Below are 15,293 nucleotides of genomic sequence, written 5' to 3' on the forward strand. Positions count from 1 at the left end.
ATATATTCCACTAAAAGGAAAGAAAAAACTAAACACTAATGAAACTCCATGGATGAATAAAGCCATAAAGGAACAATTGAGGGTAAGGAAGGAGGCATACATTAAGTACATAGACAGCAGGGAAGTGCATGATAAGGGAGAATATGAAAAGATTAGAAGAGGTCAAAAAAATTAGGAAGGCAAAGAGGAATTATGAAATTAAATTATCGAGGAACATAAAATAGTAATATATTTTAAAGGCACATCAATAAAAAAAAAGGAAGGTCGACATAGGAATAGGGCCATTAAGGGATAGATAGGATAATACCACAGGTAACGATAGAGAGATGGCAGAGAAATATTAAATAATTATTTGGCTTCAGTATTTACCAGGGATAAAGAATAGGTGGACATGACATTGGATGATGAGATTAGTAATGAGATAAGTACATTTAAAATAAAGAGGGGATATATTAAATAAATTAATCAAATTCAAAGGAGGATAAAACCCCTGGTCTGGATGGATTGCATTTACACATTTTAAAAGAATCTAGGGAAGAGATAGCAGAGGCATTACTACACATATTTAATAATTCATTACAAAAAGATGTAGTGCCAGAGGACTGGCAGATAGCTAACGTAATACCTATATTTAAGGGGGATAGAACATGTCCAGGGAATTATAGACCAGTCAGCTTAACATCTGTGGTAGGAAAAATAATGGAATTCCCCTCTCCTAAAGGGCAAAATAGAAGACCAGCTAGAAAGCAAAAATATAAGTCAGCATGGATTTCAAAAGGGAGCGTCTTGCTTGACCAACCTCTGAATATTTTTGAAAAAGTAACAAAGAATCGACAATGGTAATGCAGTAGATGTAATTTATCTAGATTTTCAAAAGGCCTTCAATAAAGTACACCATAATAAACTGATGAACAAGGTCAGATAATACAGAATCCAGGGACAAGTAATAGAATGGATAGCTAGCTGGATTCAAGACAGAAAACAGAGAGTAGGGGTAAAGTGTATCTAATCACAGTGACAGAAGGTGGGTGGTGGTGTTCCACAAGGATCAGTGCTGGGACCACTGTTGTTCACAATTTAGACTTTGGAATCAAAAACACAATTTCTAAATTTGTGGATGACACCAAATTTGGGGGGGGGGGGGGGGAGAGGGAGGAGAATTGTCAATACTGAGGAGGACTGCAACAAATTACAGGAGGACATTAATAAACTTGCAGAAAGGGCATATCATTGGCAAATGAAGTTCAACACAGAGATGTTGAATGAAGTTCAACACAAATGTGAGGCATTACATTTTGGTAGGAAGAATAGGGAGGTCACATTACTTGGAGGGTGCGAGTCTAGGTGGGGTAGAGGAACTAAGGGATCTCGGGGTACAAATACACAAATCACTAAAAGTTGCGATACAGGTTAGCAAGGCCATAAAAAAAGCAAACCAAGCACTAGGGTTTATTTCTAGAGGTATAGAATTGAAAAGTAGAGAAGTTATGATAAACTTGTATCGAACCTTGGTTATACCACACAGAGGGGCCATGTTTCGGCCCGAGTTGCTCCTGTTTTTTTGGAGCAACTGGTTTAGAATGGAGTATCTTAGAAATTGCAATTCTCAGCATTTAGTTTGCTCCAGTAGAACAGTTTCAGTTTGGAACAGATTTTTTTTTCAAAAGGAGGCGTGTCCGGCCACTTACGCCCGTTTTGAAAGTTTAGGCAGTAAAAACATGCTCCAAACTAACTTAGAATGGAGTAAGTGTAGATTTTTGTACGCTCAGAAAAACCTTGTCTACACTTCGAAAATCAGGCGTAGGTTACAAATCAGGCTTAGGGAATGGGGGGGGTTAAAGGGAGGTTTACAAACATTAAACACTTCAGTTTTACAAATAAAGAGCCATCATCAATAATAAATGATAAATACAGCAATAAATCAACCAATAAATCAATCAAAAAAAATTAATAAGAAATATATATTTTTTTAAATCAATAAATAAAACATTTTCTACTTACCGACTGCAGCACCGGGAGTCCTCCAACAACGTGCTGGGATGCGCCCCACCCCCCCTCCCCCCCGGCCGCCAGTGTGTCTCTATCTCTCTGTCTGTGTGTGGGTCTCTCACTCTCTCTCTGTCAGTGTCTGTGTTTCTGACAGCGAGGGGGGGGGGGGGGGGAGGAGGAGAAGGGAGGGGGGGGGAGGAGGAGAAGGGAGAGGGGGAGGAGGAGAAGAAGGGAGAGGGGGAGGAGGAGAAGGGAGAGGGGGAGGAGGAGAAGGGAGAGGGGGAGGAGGAGAAGGGAGGGAAGGGAGGGGGGGGCGAGAAGGGAGGGGGGGGCGAGAAGGGAGGGGGGGGCAGAGAAGGGAGGGGGGGGGAGAGAAGGGAGGGGGGGGCGAGAAGGGAGGGGGGGGCGAGAAGGGAGGGGGGGGCGAGAAGGGAGGGGGGGGCGAGAAGGGAGGGGGGGGCGAGAAGGGAGGGGGGGGCGAGAAGGGAGGGGGGGGCGAGAAGGGAGGGGAGGGGGGGGCGAGAAGGGAAGGGAGGGGGGGCGAGAAGGGAAGGGAGGGGGGGCGAGAAGGGAAGGGAGGGGGGGCGAGAAGGGGAGGGAGGGGGGGCGAGAAGGGGAGGGGGAGAAGGGAGATGGAGGCTCAACGGGCCCGGCCCGGCCGCGCCCAAGACTTCGGGCGGGCCCGTCCCCAGCACCGGATTTACCGGTAGGTGGCGTCGGGTCGGGTCGGGGTCGGGTCCGGGGGGCGGAGGCAAAAGACATGTCTGAAGTGTTTGCAACCATCTTCAATCAGAAATGCAGAGTGGATGATCCATCTCAGGCTTCTCCTGAGGTCCCCACCATCTCAGTAGCCAGTCTTCAGCCAATTCAATTCTCTCCACGTGATGATATCAAGAAATGGCTGAGTGCACTGAATACAGCAAAGGCTATGGGCCCTGACAACAACCCAGCTGTCGTGCTGAAGACTTGTGCTCCAGAACTCGTCGCACCTCTAGATAAGCTGTTCCAGAATAGCTACAACACTGGCATCTACCTGACAAAGTATAAACTGCCCAAGTATGTCCTGTCCACAAAACGCAGGACAAATAGAATCCGGGCAATTACCACCTCATCAGCCTACTCTCAATCATCAGCAAAGTGATGGAAGGTGTCGTCGATAGTGCTATCTAGCGGCATTTATTCGTCAATAACCTGCTCACCGATGCTCAGTTTAGGTCCCGCCAGGAACACTGAGCTCCAGACCTCATTACAGCCTTAGTGCAAACATGGATAAAAGAGTTAAATACCAGCGATGAGGTGAGAGTTACTGCCCTTGAAATCAAAGCAGCATTGAACTGAGTGTGGCATCAAGGAGCCAGAGTAAAATTGAAGTCAATGGGAATCGGGGTGGGGGGGGAACTCTCCACTGGCTGGAGTCATACCTAGCACAAAGGAAAATGGTTGTGGTTGTTGGAGGTCAATCATCTCAGCCCCAGGACATCACTGCAAGGGTTCCTCAGGACAGTGTCCTGGCCACACCATCTTCAGCTGCTTCATCAATGACCTTCCCGCCACGATAAGATCAGAAGTGGGGATGTTCACTGATGAATGCACAGTGTTCAGTTCCATTCACAATCCTCCGATAATGAAGCAGTCCATGCCCGAATGCAGCAAGAACTGGATGACATTCAGGCTTAGGTTGGTGTGGCAAGTAACATTCACGCCACACAAGTGCCAGGCAATGACTATCTCCAACAAGCAAGAGTCTAAACACCGCCCCAGGATTTTCAACAGCATTACCATCGCCAAATCTCCCACTATTAACATCCTGGGGCTCACCATTGACAAGAAACTTAACTGGATCAGCCATATAAATACTGTGGCTACAAGAGCAGATCGAGGCTGGGTATTCTGTAGCGAGTGTCTCACCTCCTGACTCCCCAAAGCCTTTCCATCATCTACAAAGGTACAAGTCAGGAGTATAATGGAATACTAAACAAAAACAGAAAATGCTGGAAACACTCAGCAAGCTAGGCAGCATCCGTGATGAGAGAAATTTAGCGTTTCAGTTCTGAGACCCTTCGTCAGAACTGGAGATTTTAGAGATGTAACAGTTTTTAAGCAGGTACAGAGGCAGGGAAGGGCGGGGGGGGGGGCAGGGGGAGGAAAGAACAAAAGGGACAGTCTGTGATAGGATGGAAGGCAGGAGTAATTAAATGTTGCAAATGGGGATGGCAGAATCATAAACAGCTGCTGGCTGAAAAATGGAATACTCTCCACTTGCCTGGATGAATGCAGTTCCAACAACACAAGTTCGAAACCATCCAGGACAAAGGCTGCCAGTTTGATTGGCACCCTATCCACCACCCTTAAACATTAACTCCTCCACCACTGGCGCATTGTGGCTGTAGTGTGTACCATCTACAAGAAACATTGCAGCAACTTGCCAACATCAACAGCACCTGAATGAGGGACTTCAGTTATGTTGATAGACTGGAGAAGCTGGGGTTGTTCTTCTTGGAGCAGAGAAGATTGAGACAAGATTTGATAGAGGTGTTCAAAATCATGAGCAGTCTGGACAGGGTAGATAGAGAGAAACTGTTCCCATTGGCAGAAGGGTCGAGAACCAGAGGATACAGATTTAAGGTGATTGAAAAAAGAACCAAAGGTGACCTAAGAAAAAACTTTTTTACACAGCGATTGGTTATGATCTGGAATGCATTGCCTGAAAGGGTGGTGGAGGCAGACTCAATTTTATATTTCAAAAGGGGGTTGGATAAGTACCTGAAGGAAAAAGATTTGCAGGGCTACAGGGAAAGGGTGGGGGAGTGGGACTAGTCGAGAGTCAGCATGGGCTCGACGGCCGAATGGCCTTCTTCCATGTTGCAACCATTCTACAATTCACCTCCCAAACCCCCGGCCTCTATCACCTAGAAGGACAAGGGCAGAAGGCGCATGGGAACACCATCACCTCCAAATTCCCCTCCAAGTCACACACCACCCTGGCTTGGAAATAGATAGCCACTCCTTCGTCGCTGGATCAAAATCCTGGAACACCCTCCCTAACAGCACTGTGGGGCTACCTTCACCGCACGGATTGCAACGGTTCATAAAGACGGCTCACCACCACCTCTCAAGGGTAATTAGCGATGAGCAATAAATGCTGGTCTTGTCAGCAACGCCCACATCCCAGGAATTAATATTTTTTTTAACTTTTTTTTTTTGCTTGTTGTGTTCCATCAAATAGGTGTCAAACCTTTGTTCTCGTGGGCTGTATAAGTGCATTCGAAGGAGCCTTGAGGACCACCTATGTAAAGTTTAAATCCATGTTCCCATTAATTTGAATATATCTGAACTTGCTGATATACTAACATATGTTTGCGTTTGATTTACAATGCACATTAAATTCATACAGGACAAACCCCCAAGTACAAATAGGGCCGGGTTGTCTGGGCTCAGGAGCTGTATTGCTGGATACCCTTACCATGGAATATGAAAATGTAAGATTATGGACATTTACCCAGATTTCCCCGCCACTGAAGCAGGTCGTCTTCTGTATTCTTCCTTGTGGTCCCCTTTAATGTATGCTGGTGGTTCTTGATCTCTCTTCTCTTTATATTGCCTGTGGTAGAAGGATTAGCCAATTTCATGTCAACAAAATTATATGTATTTAATGTTTTTTCCACAGTTACTGTTGAATACGAGTTTCAATACAGGAGAAAAATTATTCAGCACCCACAAGTGGTGAACTTAACACGAAAAATCGAGAGTCACAACTGAATGCCAGCACCAGAGGTGCCAAGCAAGTAGTATCAGCAGTGTAAATATTCAGTCATTAGAACTTATCACTAAAGTTGAGTGAACCAGACCAAGTTCAGATTTTCAAGTCAGTTCAACTCCAGTACACATATTTGAACTGGTGAAATTGTTTTAATACACGATGTAGTGCTGAGGAAGTACTGCATTGTCAAATCTACCATTCTTCAGATGAGATGTTAAACTGAGTTTAACAGGTTGTCTGCCTGTTCCAGTTTTTCAGGTGGCGTTGAAGACCCCACAGTACTGTTCAAAAAAAGTTCTTCCTGACATGCTGTCCCAACATTCATCCCTCAACCAGTACCATTACAAAATAGAATAACTGGTCAATTATCTCACTGTCATTTGTAGGACATTGCTGATGCAGATGGTGTTGTCACTATTGCCTACAAATAGCAGATTGTGTTGCCACTATTGCCTACAAATAGCAATAGCCAATAGTATAACCCCATTGCCTGTTCACAAAGTCATAGCGCAAAAGATAGAGAAAGAACCCCCCCCGCCCAATTGAATTTTAGGCAACTGCACACAAAGATCTGCACAAATCACTTTTATTAATCCCAAACATTGGCCCATCAAGTTGATACAGAAGTGGTCACCCCCAGATAATTCCTGCCATCGTAGACAACAGAAAGCACTACAGTTTACCACCTAATTCATTAATCTCCATTTTGTGATGAATTACAATACAATTTGTTTCTATGAAAACAAAGTGGCAGAAGGGTGACTTTAGAAGGATGAGGCAGAAATTGACAATAATAGACTGGGCAGAACTACGAACTGATAAAACTACAGATAAACAGTGAGATGTATTCAAAAATGGATTTGGTATAATACAATAATCTGTACATACCCCTAAAGGGCAAGAGCTCTATTTATGCAATTACATAGAACTTACAGCACAGAAATAGCTATTCGGTCCAACTGTTCTATGCCGGTGTTTATGCTCCACGCGAACCTCCTCGCACTTCACTACATTTAACTCCACATCACATCTTTGTATTGTTTTCTCTCTCATGTACTTATCTAGCTTCCCCTTAAAAGGCATCCATGCTACTCGCCTCAATTATGCCTTGTATAGCGAGTTCCACAATCTAACCACCCTCTGGGTAAAGACATTTCTCCTGAATTCTTTATTGGATTTATTAGTGACTATTTTATATTTATGGCCACTAGTTTTGGACTCCCCGAGAAGTGGAAACAACTTCTCTGCACCTAACCCATCAAACCTCTTCATAAATTTAAATATCTCTGACCTTTCTCTTTTCTAGAGAATGGAGCCCCAGCCTGTTCAGTCTTTCCAGATAGTTATAACCTCTCAGTTCTGGAATCATCCTTGTAAATCTTGTCCAGTGCCTCTATATCTTTTTTATAACATGTAAATCAGAACTGCACACAGTACTCCAAGTGAGGTCTGACCAAGGTTATATACACAATTTTAATATACTTTCCCTGCTTTTCAATTCAGTTCCTCTAGAAATGAACCCCAGTGCTTTGTTTGCATTATTTATGGCCTTGTTAACTTGTGTTGATACTTCTGAATGTGTATCAATTAAACAACCTTGGTCAACAAGGGAAGCGAGATATAGTATAAAACTAAAACGAGCTTATATGAAGGCAAAGAACAGTGGAGATCCCGCGGACTGAGAGAGATATAAAGAACAGCAAAAGGATACAAAGCATGTGGTACGAGCCACAAAAAGGAAATACAAGAAAAAGCTTGCGAGGGATTTTTATGAATATTAAGAGAAAGAGGGTAGCTAAAAGTTATGTGAACCTCTTAATGACAGACGCATGTGATATTGTAATTGGATATCAGGAAATGGCAGCCTTAGTAAATAAATACTTTGCATCCGTCCTCACAGTAGAGGATGAAGATAAAATACCAGAGAGACAAGGAAAATTAAAAAAATAAATCAAGGAGAGGAACTAACTAGATTCAATATAAGTAAAAACATGGATATGGAGAAACTAATGTCATTAAAGATAGACAAATCTCCAGGACACATTGGTTTCCACCCCAGGGTAGTAAATTAAATAGATGAGGAAATCGTTGAGGTGTCAGTCATGATCTTCCAAAACTCTCTCTATTCAGGAATTGTCACATTGGGTTAGAAAACTGACAATGTCACTCCACTACTTAAAAAGGTTGAGAGAGATTAACTAGGAAATTATATGCCTACAAGTCTAAAGTCAATTGTGGGGAATTTACTAGAATGTGACAGAGTGACTGAGCATTTGGACAAATACGAGCTGATCAGAGTGAGTCAGCATGGATACGCCGTGTCTAACAAACCTAATTGAATATTTTGAGGTCTAACATGGTAGATAAGGAGTGTCTATGCATGTTTTTATATGGACTTCCAGAAGACATTAGATAAGGTTCCACACAACAGACTGTTAACATAAATGAGAGCGCATGAGGCAACTTATTGGTTTGGATCGGAAATTGATTCGGAGGTAGGAGACAGAGTGTAGGGATAATGGGTTTGTACTCAAATTAGCAGGATGTGACTAGTGGTGTCTCCCAGGGACCACAGCTTTTCACTATATTTATAAATGACTTTGATGAAGGGACAGAGCGCCGTATATCTAAGTTTGCTGACAACACCAAGTTAGGTGGCACAGTAAATAGTGTAGATGGGAGCATAAAGTTGTAACTGGTCATTGATGGGCAAAATTGTGGCAGGTGGAGGTTCAACATGCTAAGGTACGAGACCATCCACTTTGGACCCAGGAATGACCGATCAGGGTATTTTCTAAATCATAGAATCTCAAAAATTTACAGAACGGAAGGAGGCCATTTCGGCCTATCGTGTCCCCGCCGGCCGACCAAAGCACTGGTTCATTTCTAGAGGGATAGAATTGAAAAGCAGAGAAGTTATGGTCATAGAACAGAATCATAGAAATTTACAGCACAGGAGGAGGCCATTTCTGTCCGTTGTGTCAGCGTAGCTGACCAAGAGCTATCCAGCCTAATCCCACTTTCCAGCTTTTGGTCCGCAGTCCTATAGGGTGCGGCACTTTAAGTGCACATCCAAGTATTTTTTAAATATGGTGAGGGTTTCTCCCTCTACCACCCTTTCAGGCAGTGAGTTCCAGACCCCACCACCCTCTGGGTAAAGAAATTTCCCCACATATCTCCTCTAAACCTCCCCCCAATTACTTTAAATCTATGTCCCCTGGTTGTTGACCCCCTCTGCCATGCGGAACAGGTCCTATCCACTCTATCCAGGCCCCTCATAATTTTATACACCTCAATCAGGACTGCCCTCAGCTTCCTCTGTTCCGAAGAAAACAGACCCAGCATCTCCAATTTTTCCTCATAGCCAAAATTCTCCAGTCCAGGCAATATTCTTGTAAATCTCCTCTGCACACTTTCCAGTACAATCACATCTTTCCTGTAATGTGGTGACTAAAACTGCACGCAGTACTCAAGCTGGAGCCTAACCAGTGTTTTTTTTATACAGTTCAAGCATAACCTCCTTGCTCTTGTATTCCATGCCTCGACTAAAAAAGGCAAGTATTCCATATGCCTTCTTAACCACCTTATCTACCTGGCTGCAACCTTCAGGGATCTGTGGACCTGCACTCGAAGGTCCCTTTGTTCCTCTACACTTTTCAGTGTCGTACCATTTAATGTGTATTCCCTTGTCTTGTTAGACCTCCCCAAATGCATTACCTCACACTTATCCGGATTGAATTCCATTTGCCACTGGTTCTGTCCACCTGGCCAGTACATTGATATCTTCCTGCAGTCCACAGCTTTCTTCTTCATTATCAACCACACAGCCTATTTTAGTGTCATCTGCAAATTTCTCAATCATACCCCCAACATTCAAGTCCAGGTCAATGATATATACCACAAAAAGCAGGGGACCCAGCATAGAGCCCTGCGGGACCCCACTGGATACAGCCTTCCAAATCACTAAAACATCCATCAACCATTACCCTTTGCTTCCTGCCTCTGTACCAATTTTGAATCCAACTTGCCACTTTGCCCTGAATCCCATGGGCTATTACTTTCGTGACACCAGTCTGCCATGTGGGACCTTATCAAAAGCTTTGCTAAAATCCATATACACTACTGTTATGTATGTAAACCTGTAAATACCATGTCTAGCCACCAGAGGGCATATACCCGGGAGTCCCAAGGGATCCCACAATCCCTTGGGAGCATCTGTATATAAGGAGGCCTCACAGGCTGGAGAGGCACTCTGAGATCTGTAATAAAGGATTACGGTCACACCTTACTTTGAGCTTGCAGTATCTGGTCTGACTCTTTATTCAAGACATAACAATTACATCATACGCGCTACCCTCATCGACCCTCCTGGTTACCTCCTCAAAAAATTTAATCAAGTTAGTCAGACACGACCTTCCCTTAACAAATCAATGCTGACTGTCCTCGATGGGGCTAGACTTTCCACTATGATCGCTATGGTCCAAAATTGGGAGATATTTCCGGACTTAGTGTTTTTTTAATTAGAAACATAGAAGCATAGAAAATAGGTGCAGGAGTAGGCCATTCAGCCCTTCGAGCCTGCACCGCCATTCAATGAGTTCATGGCTGAACATGCAACTTCAGTACCCCATTCCTGCTTTCTCACCATACCCCTTGATCCCCCTAGTAGTAAGGACTACATCTAACTCCTTTAGGATCGCTGGACTATCGTCCATTTTAGAGACCGCTAGTTTTGGCTTTTTACTTTGGCGATAGCCTTAGCGATGTGAAATGGACCTTAGCGATGTATTTAGTTGTGCAAGGCTGGCATCCATAGCAACAGCCGTTCTGCGCATGTACTTTTTTTTAAGCAAAGCAGTTTTCCCGCGATTCGGGAGTCCAGGGATCATCTGAACATGCTCAGAAGAGTCAAAGAGAGTGAGAGAGAGATAGAGAGAGAGGAGTGGGAAAGAAGCAGTGATCTGAGTTAGTTGTAATTTGAGCATCGTCTCTGTTCTTCAAACTTGAGTCTTAAATCTTGGAGGTGTTTATCAAAAATGTCCAGCAGGAGGAGCTGTCAGGGAGAAAGAAGCCTTTTCCAATGAAGCAAATGAGGGGGAAAGTCAGTGGGGACAATTAACCCGGGGTGGGAAACCTACTTATCAAAAAATATGGGGTGAGATCGCCGATATTGTTTCCTCAGTGTCCCACGATAGGCGTGAGTCAGACCAGTGCCACAAGAGGTGGAACAGCCTGGTCGCTTCGGCAAGAGTAAGTATTAAATTATGAGATTTTAAATTGATCCAGTGAATTAATTAGAATGTAAATCTGCCAGATTGTAATTAAGCTGCGTAATCTTGCATAGCTTCCCTGCTAAGATTTGGACTGGGGTCGGAACCTGCGCCCTTTATGTCTAATTTTGCTCAGATTCCTTACATTTTATGAACAATATTCATTATTATTATTTAAAGGAACAACTGGAAACAGACAGACCGCAAACATTCGGAATTTCTACCACATTAGTTCAGAAGGAGAATTTTTGTGTGCTGTGAGCAAGTCTTTAACTTGGGTACCGTATCCTTTTTGGTTACGTTGGTGGATGGGGCACGACTGAGCACTGAGAGATTTGGTCACCTTTACCCAGACTGAGAGAGTCTCTCCGGCTGCTGTCACTCACAGTGACCCAGCCTGGGCTGGGGAAGAGCTGCCCTGGGACACTTTGGGATGTTAGCTCCAGCCACACAGAGGTCTCCGAGCACAGCCCATGGACACAGTGCCCCCTCCCATTACACTCATGTCATTGCTGAGCTCACCAGCGGGGTCCCCCACCCCGGGGGACCTCCATCAAGTCAAATAAACTCGAATGGCACGGCCCGTGGATGGGGCCCTTCCTGGAGATTGTACGCAAAATGTTTGGTGTCAAGCAATAGTTCCTAAACATGATCTTATTAAATATTTTCTCTGAACGTGGATGTTATAACCATGCATCCATTGTGGATACAAACCGTATTAGCATATAACGTTAGAATCTGTTGCCTTTCCGTAATAGTACCTAGTCAATTAGCTTATGCCATGCTCTTGTGCAGAGGAAGATATCTAAGAATCGGGCGGAGCAGAGGTGCACCGGAGGAGGCCCTGCTGAACTGCAGCCACTCAGCAACTTGGAGGAACATGATGCACCATGAGTGGGCAGCCACAATCATTCTGCCACCCGTGGTGGTGCAAATCCCGTTGTTGTGCCACGTGAGTAATGTGTAAAGCAGTGATAAACCAGTGGTTATTTAAAGTCACTTAACAGCATTTCAATGTAATATATGAATAATGTCATGTTATGCATGCAGCTTCTATACTATTCTCGGTTTAAGAACATAAGAAATCGGAGCAGGAGTAGGCCATTTTGACCCCTCGAGCCTGTTCCGCCATTCAATAAGATCATGGCTGATCTGATCATGGACTCAGCTCCACTTTCCTGCCCGCTCCCCATAACCCTTTACTGCCTTATCATTCAAAAATCTGTCTAGCTCCGCCTTAAATATATTCAATGACCCAGCCGCCACAGCTCTCTGGGGCAGAGAATTCCATAGATTTATAACCATATGATTTAATCATATGTAATGTCTCTCGTTCACATTTATTGCAGTAGTGTTGCTCCTCGTACATATGCCAGCGCAGCGCAAGCATTCTCATGTCTACCCTTCTCTTCTAATAACCTCAATCATGTTTTGCAGCTACCGAGACTCCAGAGGCGCAAAGGGAGGCCCCTGCAAGAACCCCTTTGCTGCTGCAGGTGGTCATCACCACGGGTGCAGAAGAGGAAACAACTGAGGAGGGAGATGATGAGCAGAGTAATCTGTGGTACCTGTGGCCACGTCTTCATCCACAGATGAAGTAGCAGGGCCAAGCGACTTGCAGCAGGCCACTCCAAGGCATCCAGTGCCCACGGAGGTTGAGTTGGCGAGGTAGGCACGCGTTGCGACGGGCAAATCCAAACGAGGACATGGTCTCACTAAAGGCTAGCGGTGACATAGGTCGGGAGCTCCTCCAGGCGCTTGGTGGGTTGACCGGAAACATTGCCACAATGTCTGCACAAATAACGGAGGGTATGGATCAGATAGTTGTGGCAATGGGGCAAACGACCGATGCTGTCCATGCCTTGTGATAGTGTCGGGAGACGGCACTGCACCCCAAGGTGCCGTCCCACCAAGCACCAGGATAGATGCGAGACAGGAGGAAGAACTTTCTTCTTCGGAAACGTCTTCTCCCCCAGCCACTGAGAAGATTCTGCTGACGTCACCCACCACCGCCGCCCCCCTTCCCCGCACAGCAGCAGGTCTTGAGGTCCCCTGCTGCAAGACGTCTTGGTCCCATTACTTGGGGAGTTAAACGGGGGGTTAATACAAGAGGGGGGAGGGGGTGAGGTCAAGGTGCAGGAGGGAAGTGTGGCTGCAGGTAGGGAGGAGGGTATATAGAGTGCTCTTGTTAAAAATAAATTTTTGTTAAATGTTCACTGTTGGGGATGGTGGGAGGGTGTTATATTATTGTTGTGTTACAAATGTTGTTGACTGTTCGGGGTTGGTGGTGGCGGCGGGGGGGGGGGGGGGGGGGGTGTTATATATGTTTGTTCTAAAAAAAATTCAAATTTGTCTTTAATTATTAAATATCTTCCAATAACATACGGTAAAACATCAATACAGGTTCGACCTCTCGAATCCGGCAACCTCGGGACTGAGGCCGAGCCAGTTTTCGGGTTTTTCCGGACTTCGGAACGTGTTTCTGATGTTCCGAAGTCCGGAAACACCAGAACCCAGGTTCAGGTATTCCGGATTTCAGAATGTCAGAAGCGCATCCAGAGTCCGGAAATGCCTGGGCCCAGGCTGCGATATTTCCGGTTTTTGGACGTCATCTTGTAGTTCTTCTCTTCGCAGGCCTTGTAGTTCTCACTTCTTCGCAACACATGGTAAGCCTCCCTCTCTTGTTTTTGCAATGTAGTACGCCTGTACTCTGCAACTGTACTTAATGGGCCCAAGTTTCCACATGATTTGCGCCTGATTTTTAGGAGCAACTGGTGGAGAACGGACTATCTTAGAAATCGCAATTCTCCACATTTTTTTTTCTGCAGTTCTAGTGAGGTAGAACAGTTCTACTTTAGAACAGAATTTTTTCTTCAAAAGGGGGCGTGTCCGGCCACTGACGCCTGATTTCAAAGTTTCCACAGTGAAAACGTACTCCAAACTAAAGTAGAATGGAGCAAGTGAAGATTTTTGTAGAACTGAAAAAACCTGTTCTACACATTAAAAAAATCAGGTGAAGGTTACAAATTAGGCGTCCAGAACCGGGGGGGGGGAGAGAAGTCATTAAATTCTACAATCAATCCTTATTTATACTTATACAAATAAATCCAACCTGAATAAACATTTATAAGCAAAGAAAAGATTAAATAAACCATCTTCCGACCTGTGTGAAAGTGCTTCAGCCATCGTTCAAAGGAAACCGCCGTTTGTTGCCGCGCAGGGGAGGGAGGGGAAGGAGACAGCGGCTTGTTGCCGCGCAGGGGAGGGAGGGGAAGGAGACAGCGGCTTGTTGCCGCGCAGGGGAGGGAGGGGAAGGAGACAGCGGCGTGTTGCCGCGCAGGGGAGGGAGGGGAAGGAGACAGCGGCGTGTTGCCGCGCAGGGGAGGGAGGGGAAGGAGACAGCGGCTTATTGCCGCGGAGGGGAGGGGGGAAGGAGACAGTGAGAAGGCTGCAAGTGCTGATGGCAATGTGGTTTCATTAAAAAATGTTCAAAAATTAAACAGCTACAAAGAACTACAAAAATGGCCGAGTGCCAATGTTTTTTATCACACTGAGCATGCGCGAACGCTCCAACGCGCACGCGCAGCGTTGCCGGCAGGAAAAAAAACTAATTTAAATAGTACTCGCCCCCTCCCACTTACAAAATCGGCGCGAGTGTAGGCTCCGCCCCCCTGGGCACTGCGCCAAACAGACAAGGAGCTGCAGAACGCTCCAGAATAGCGTGTTTTTTTTCTGGCGCCGTTTTAGGCGCGAAAAACGGGCGCCCAGCTCGGAGGGGCACCCGTTTTTTATCCTGTGGAAACTTGGGCCCAATGTGAGCTTCCCAGCCTGTATCTTTTGCTACCATTTTCAAATTTGAAAAGGAATGTACAGTACTCAAAGCATGAAATATAATAAAGGTTTTTATTTGCAAAACAATTAAGTTATGAAATACAGAATAAAACAGTAAATGAAAGCTTTTATTTGTTAAACAGTGAAAATAAAAAGAGGTACAGTTACAATTGGCTGGAGGTTGTGCTTGAGGTAGAGGGCTCAGCTATGATGTCTGGGGCTGATGATGGGCCAGCAATAGGATTATCAAATGTGGAAATTACTAGTGTACTTGCACGCTGTAGGTCTTGGGCCTTCTGTTGCGACCCCTTTTGAAAGATATTTAATATTGTTGATTGTTGAAATAATTTGGGCTTTTCTATCACTAATCATTCCCGAATTCTGTAGACCTGCAGTATTTCTTCTTCACTTATGAAGCTTCGTTGCTCTAAGGCGTAAATTAA

At 44.9% G+C, this 15,293-nt stretch overlaps 1 protein-coding gene across 4 annotated transcripts in view; it reads right to left on the reverse strand.

Moving 5' to 3' along the window:
• Positions 1-15,293, reverse strand: part of LOC139274688 (centrosome and spindle pole-associated protein 1) — a 355,670-nt gene that overhangs the window by 214,008 nt on the left and 126,369 nt on the right. For all 4 annotated transcript variants that reach the window (XM_070891381.1, XM_070891368.1, XM_070891373.1 and 1 more), the window contains one exon: positions 5,489-5,590. In XM_070891381.1, the coding sequence (XP_070747482.1) occupies positions 5,489-5,590 (102 nt within the window). The remainder of the gene's footprint in view (positions 1-5,488; positions 5,591-15,293) is intronic.

The sequence above is a fragment of the Pristiophorus japonicus genome, chromosome 1 (assembly GCF_044704955.1).
Source record: "Pristiophorus japonicus isolate sPriJap1 chromosome 1, sPriJap1.hap1, whole genome shotgun sequence".
Classification (NCBI taxonomy): Eukaryota; Metazoa; Chordata; class Chondrichthyes; family Pristiophoridae; genus Pristiophorus; species Pristiophorus japonicus.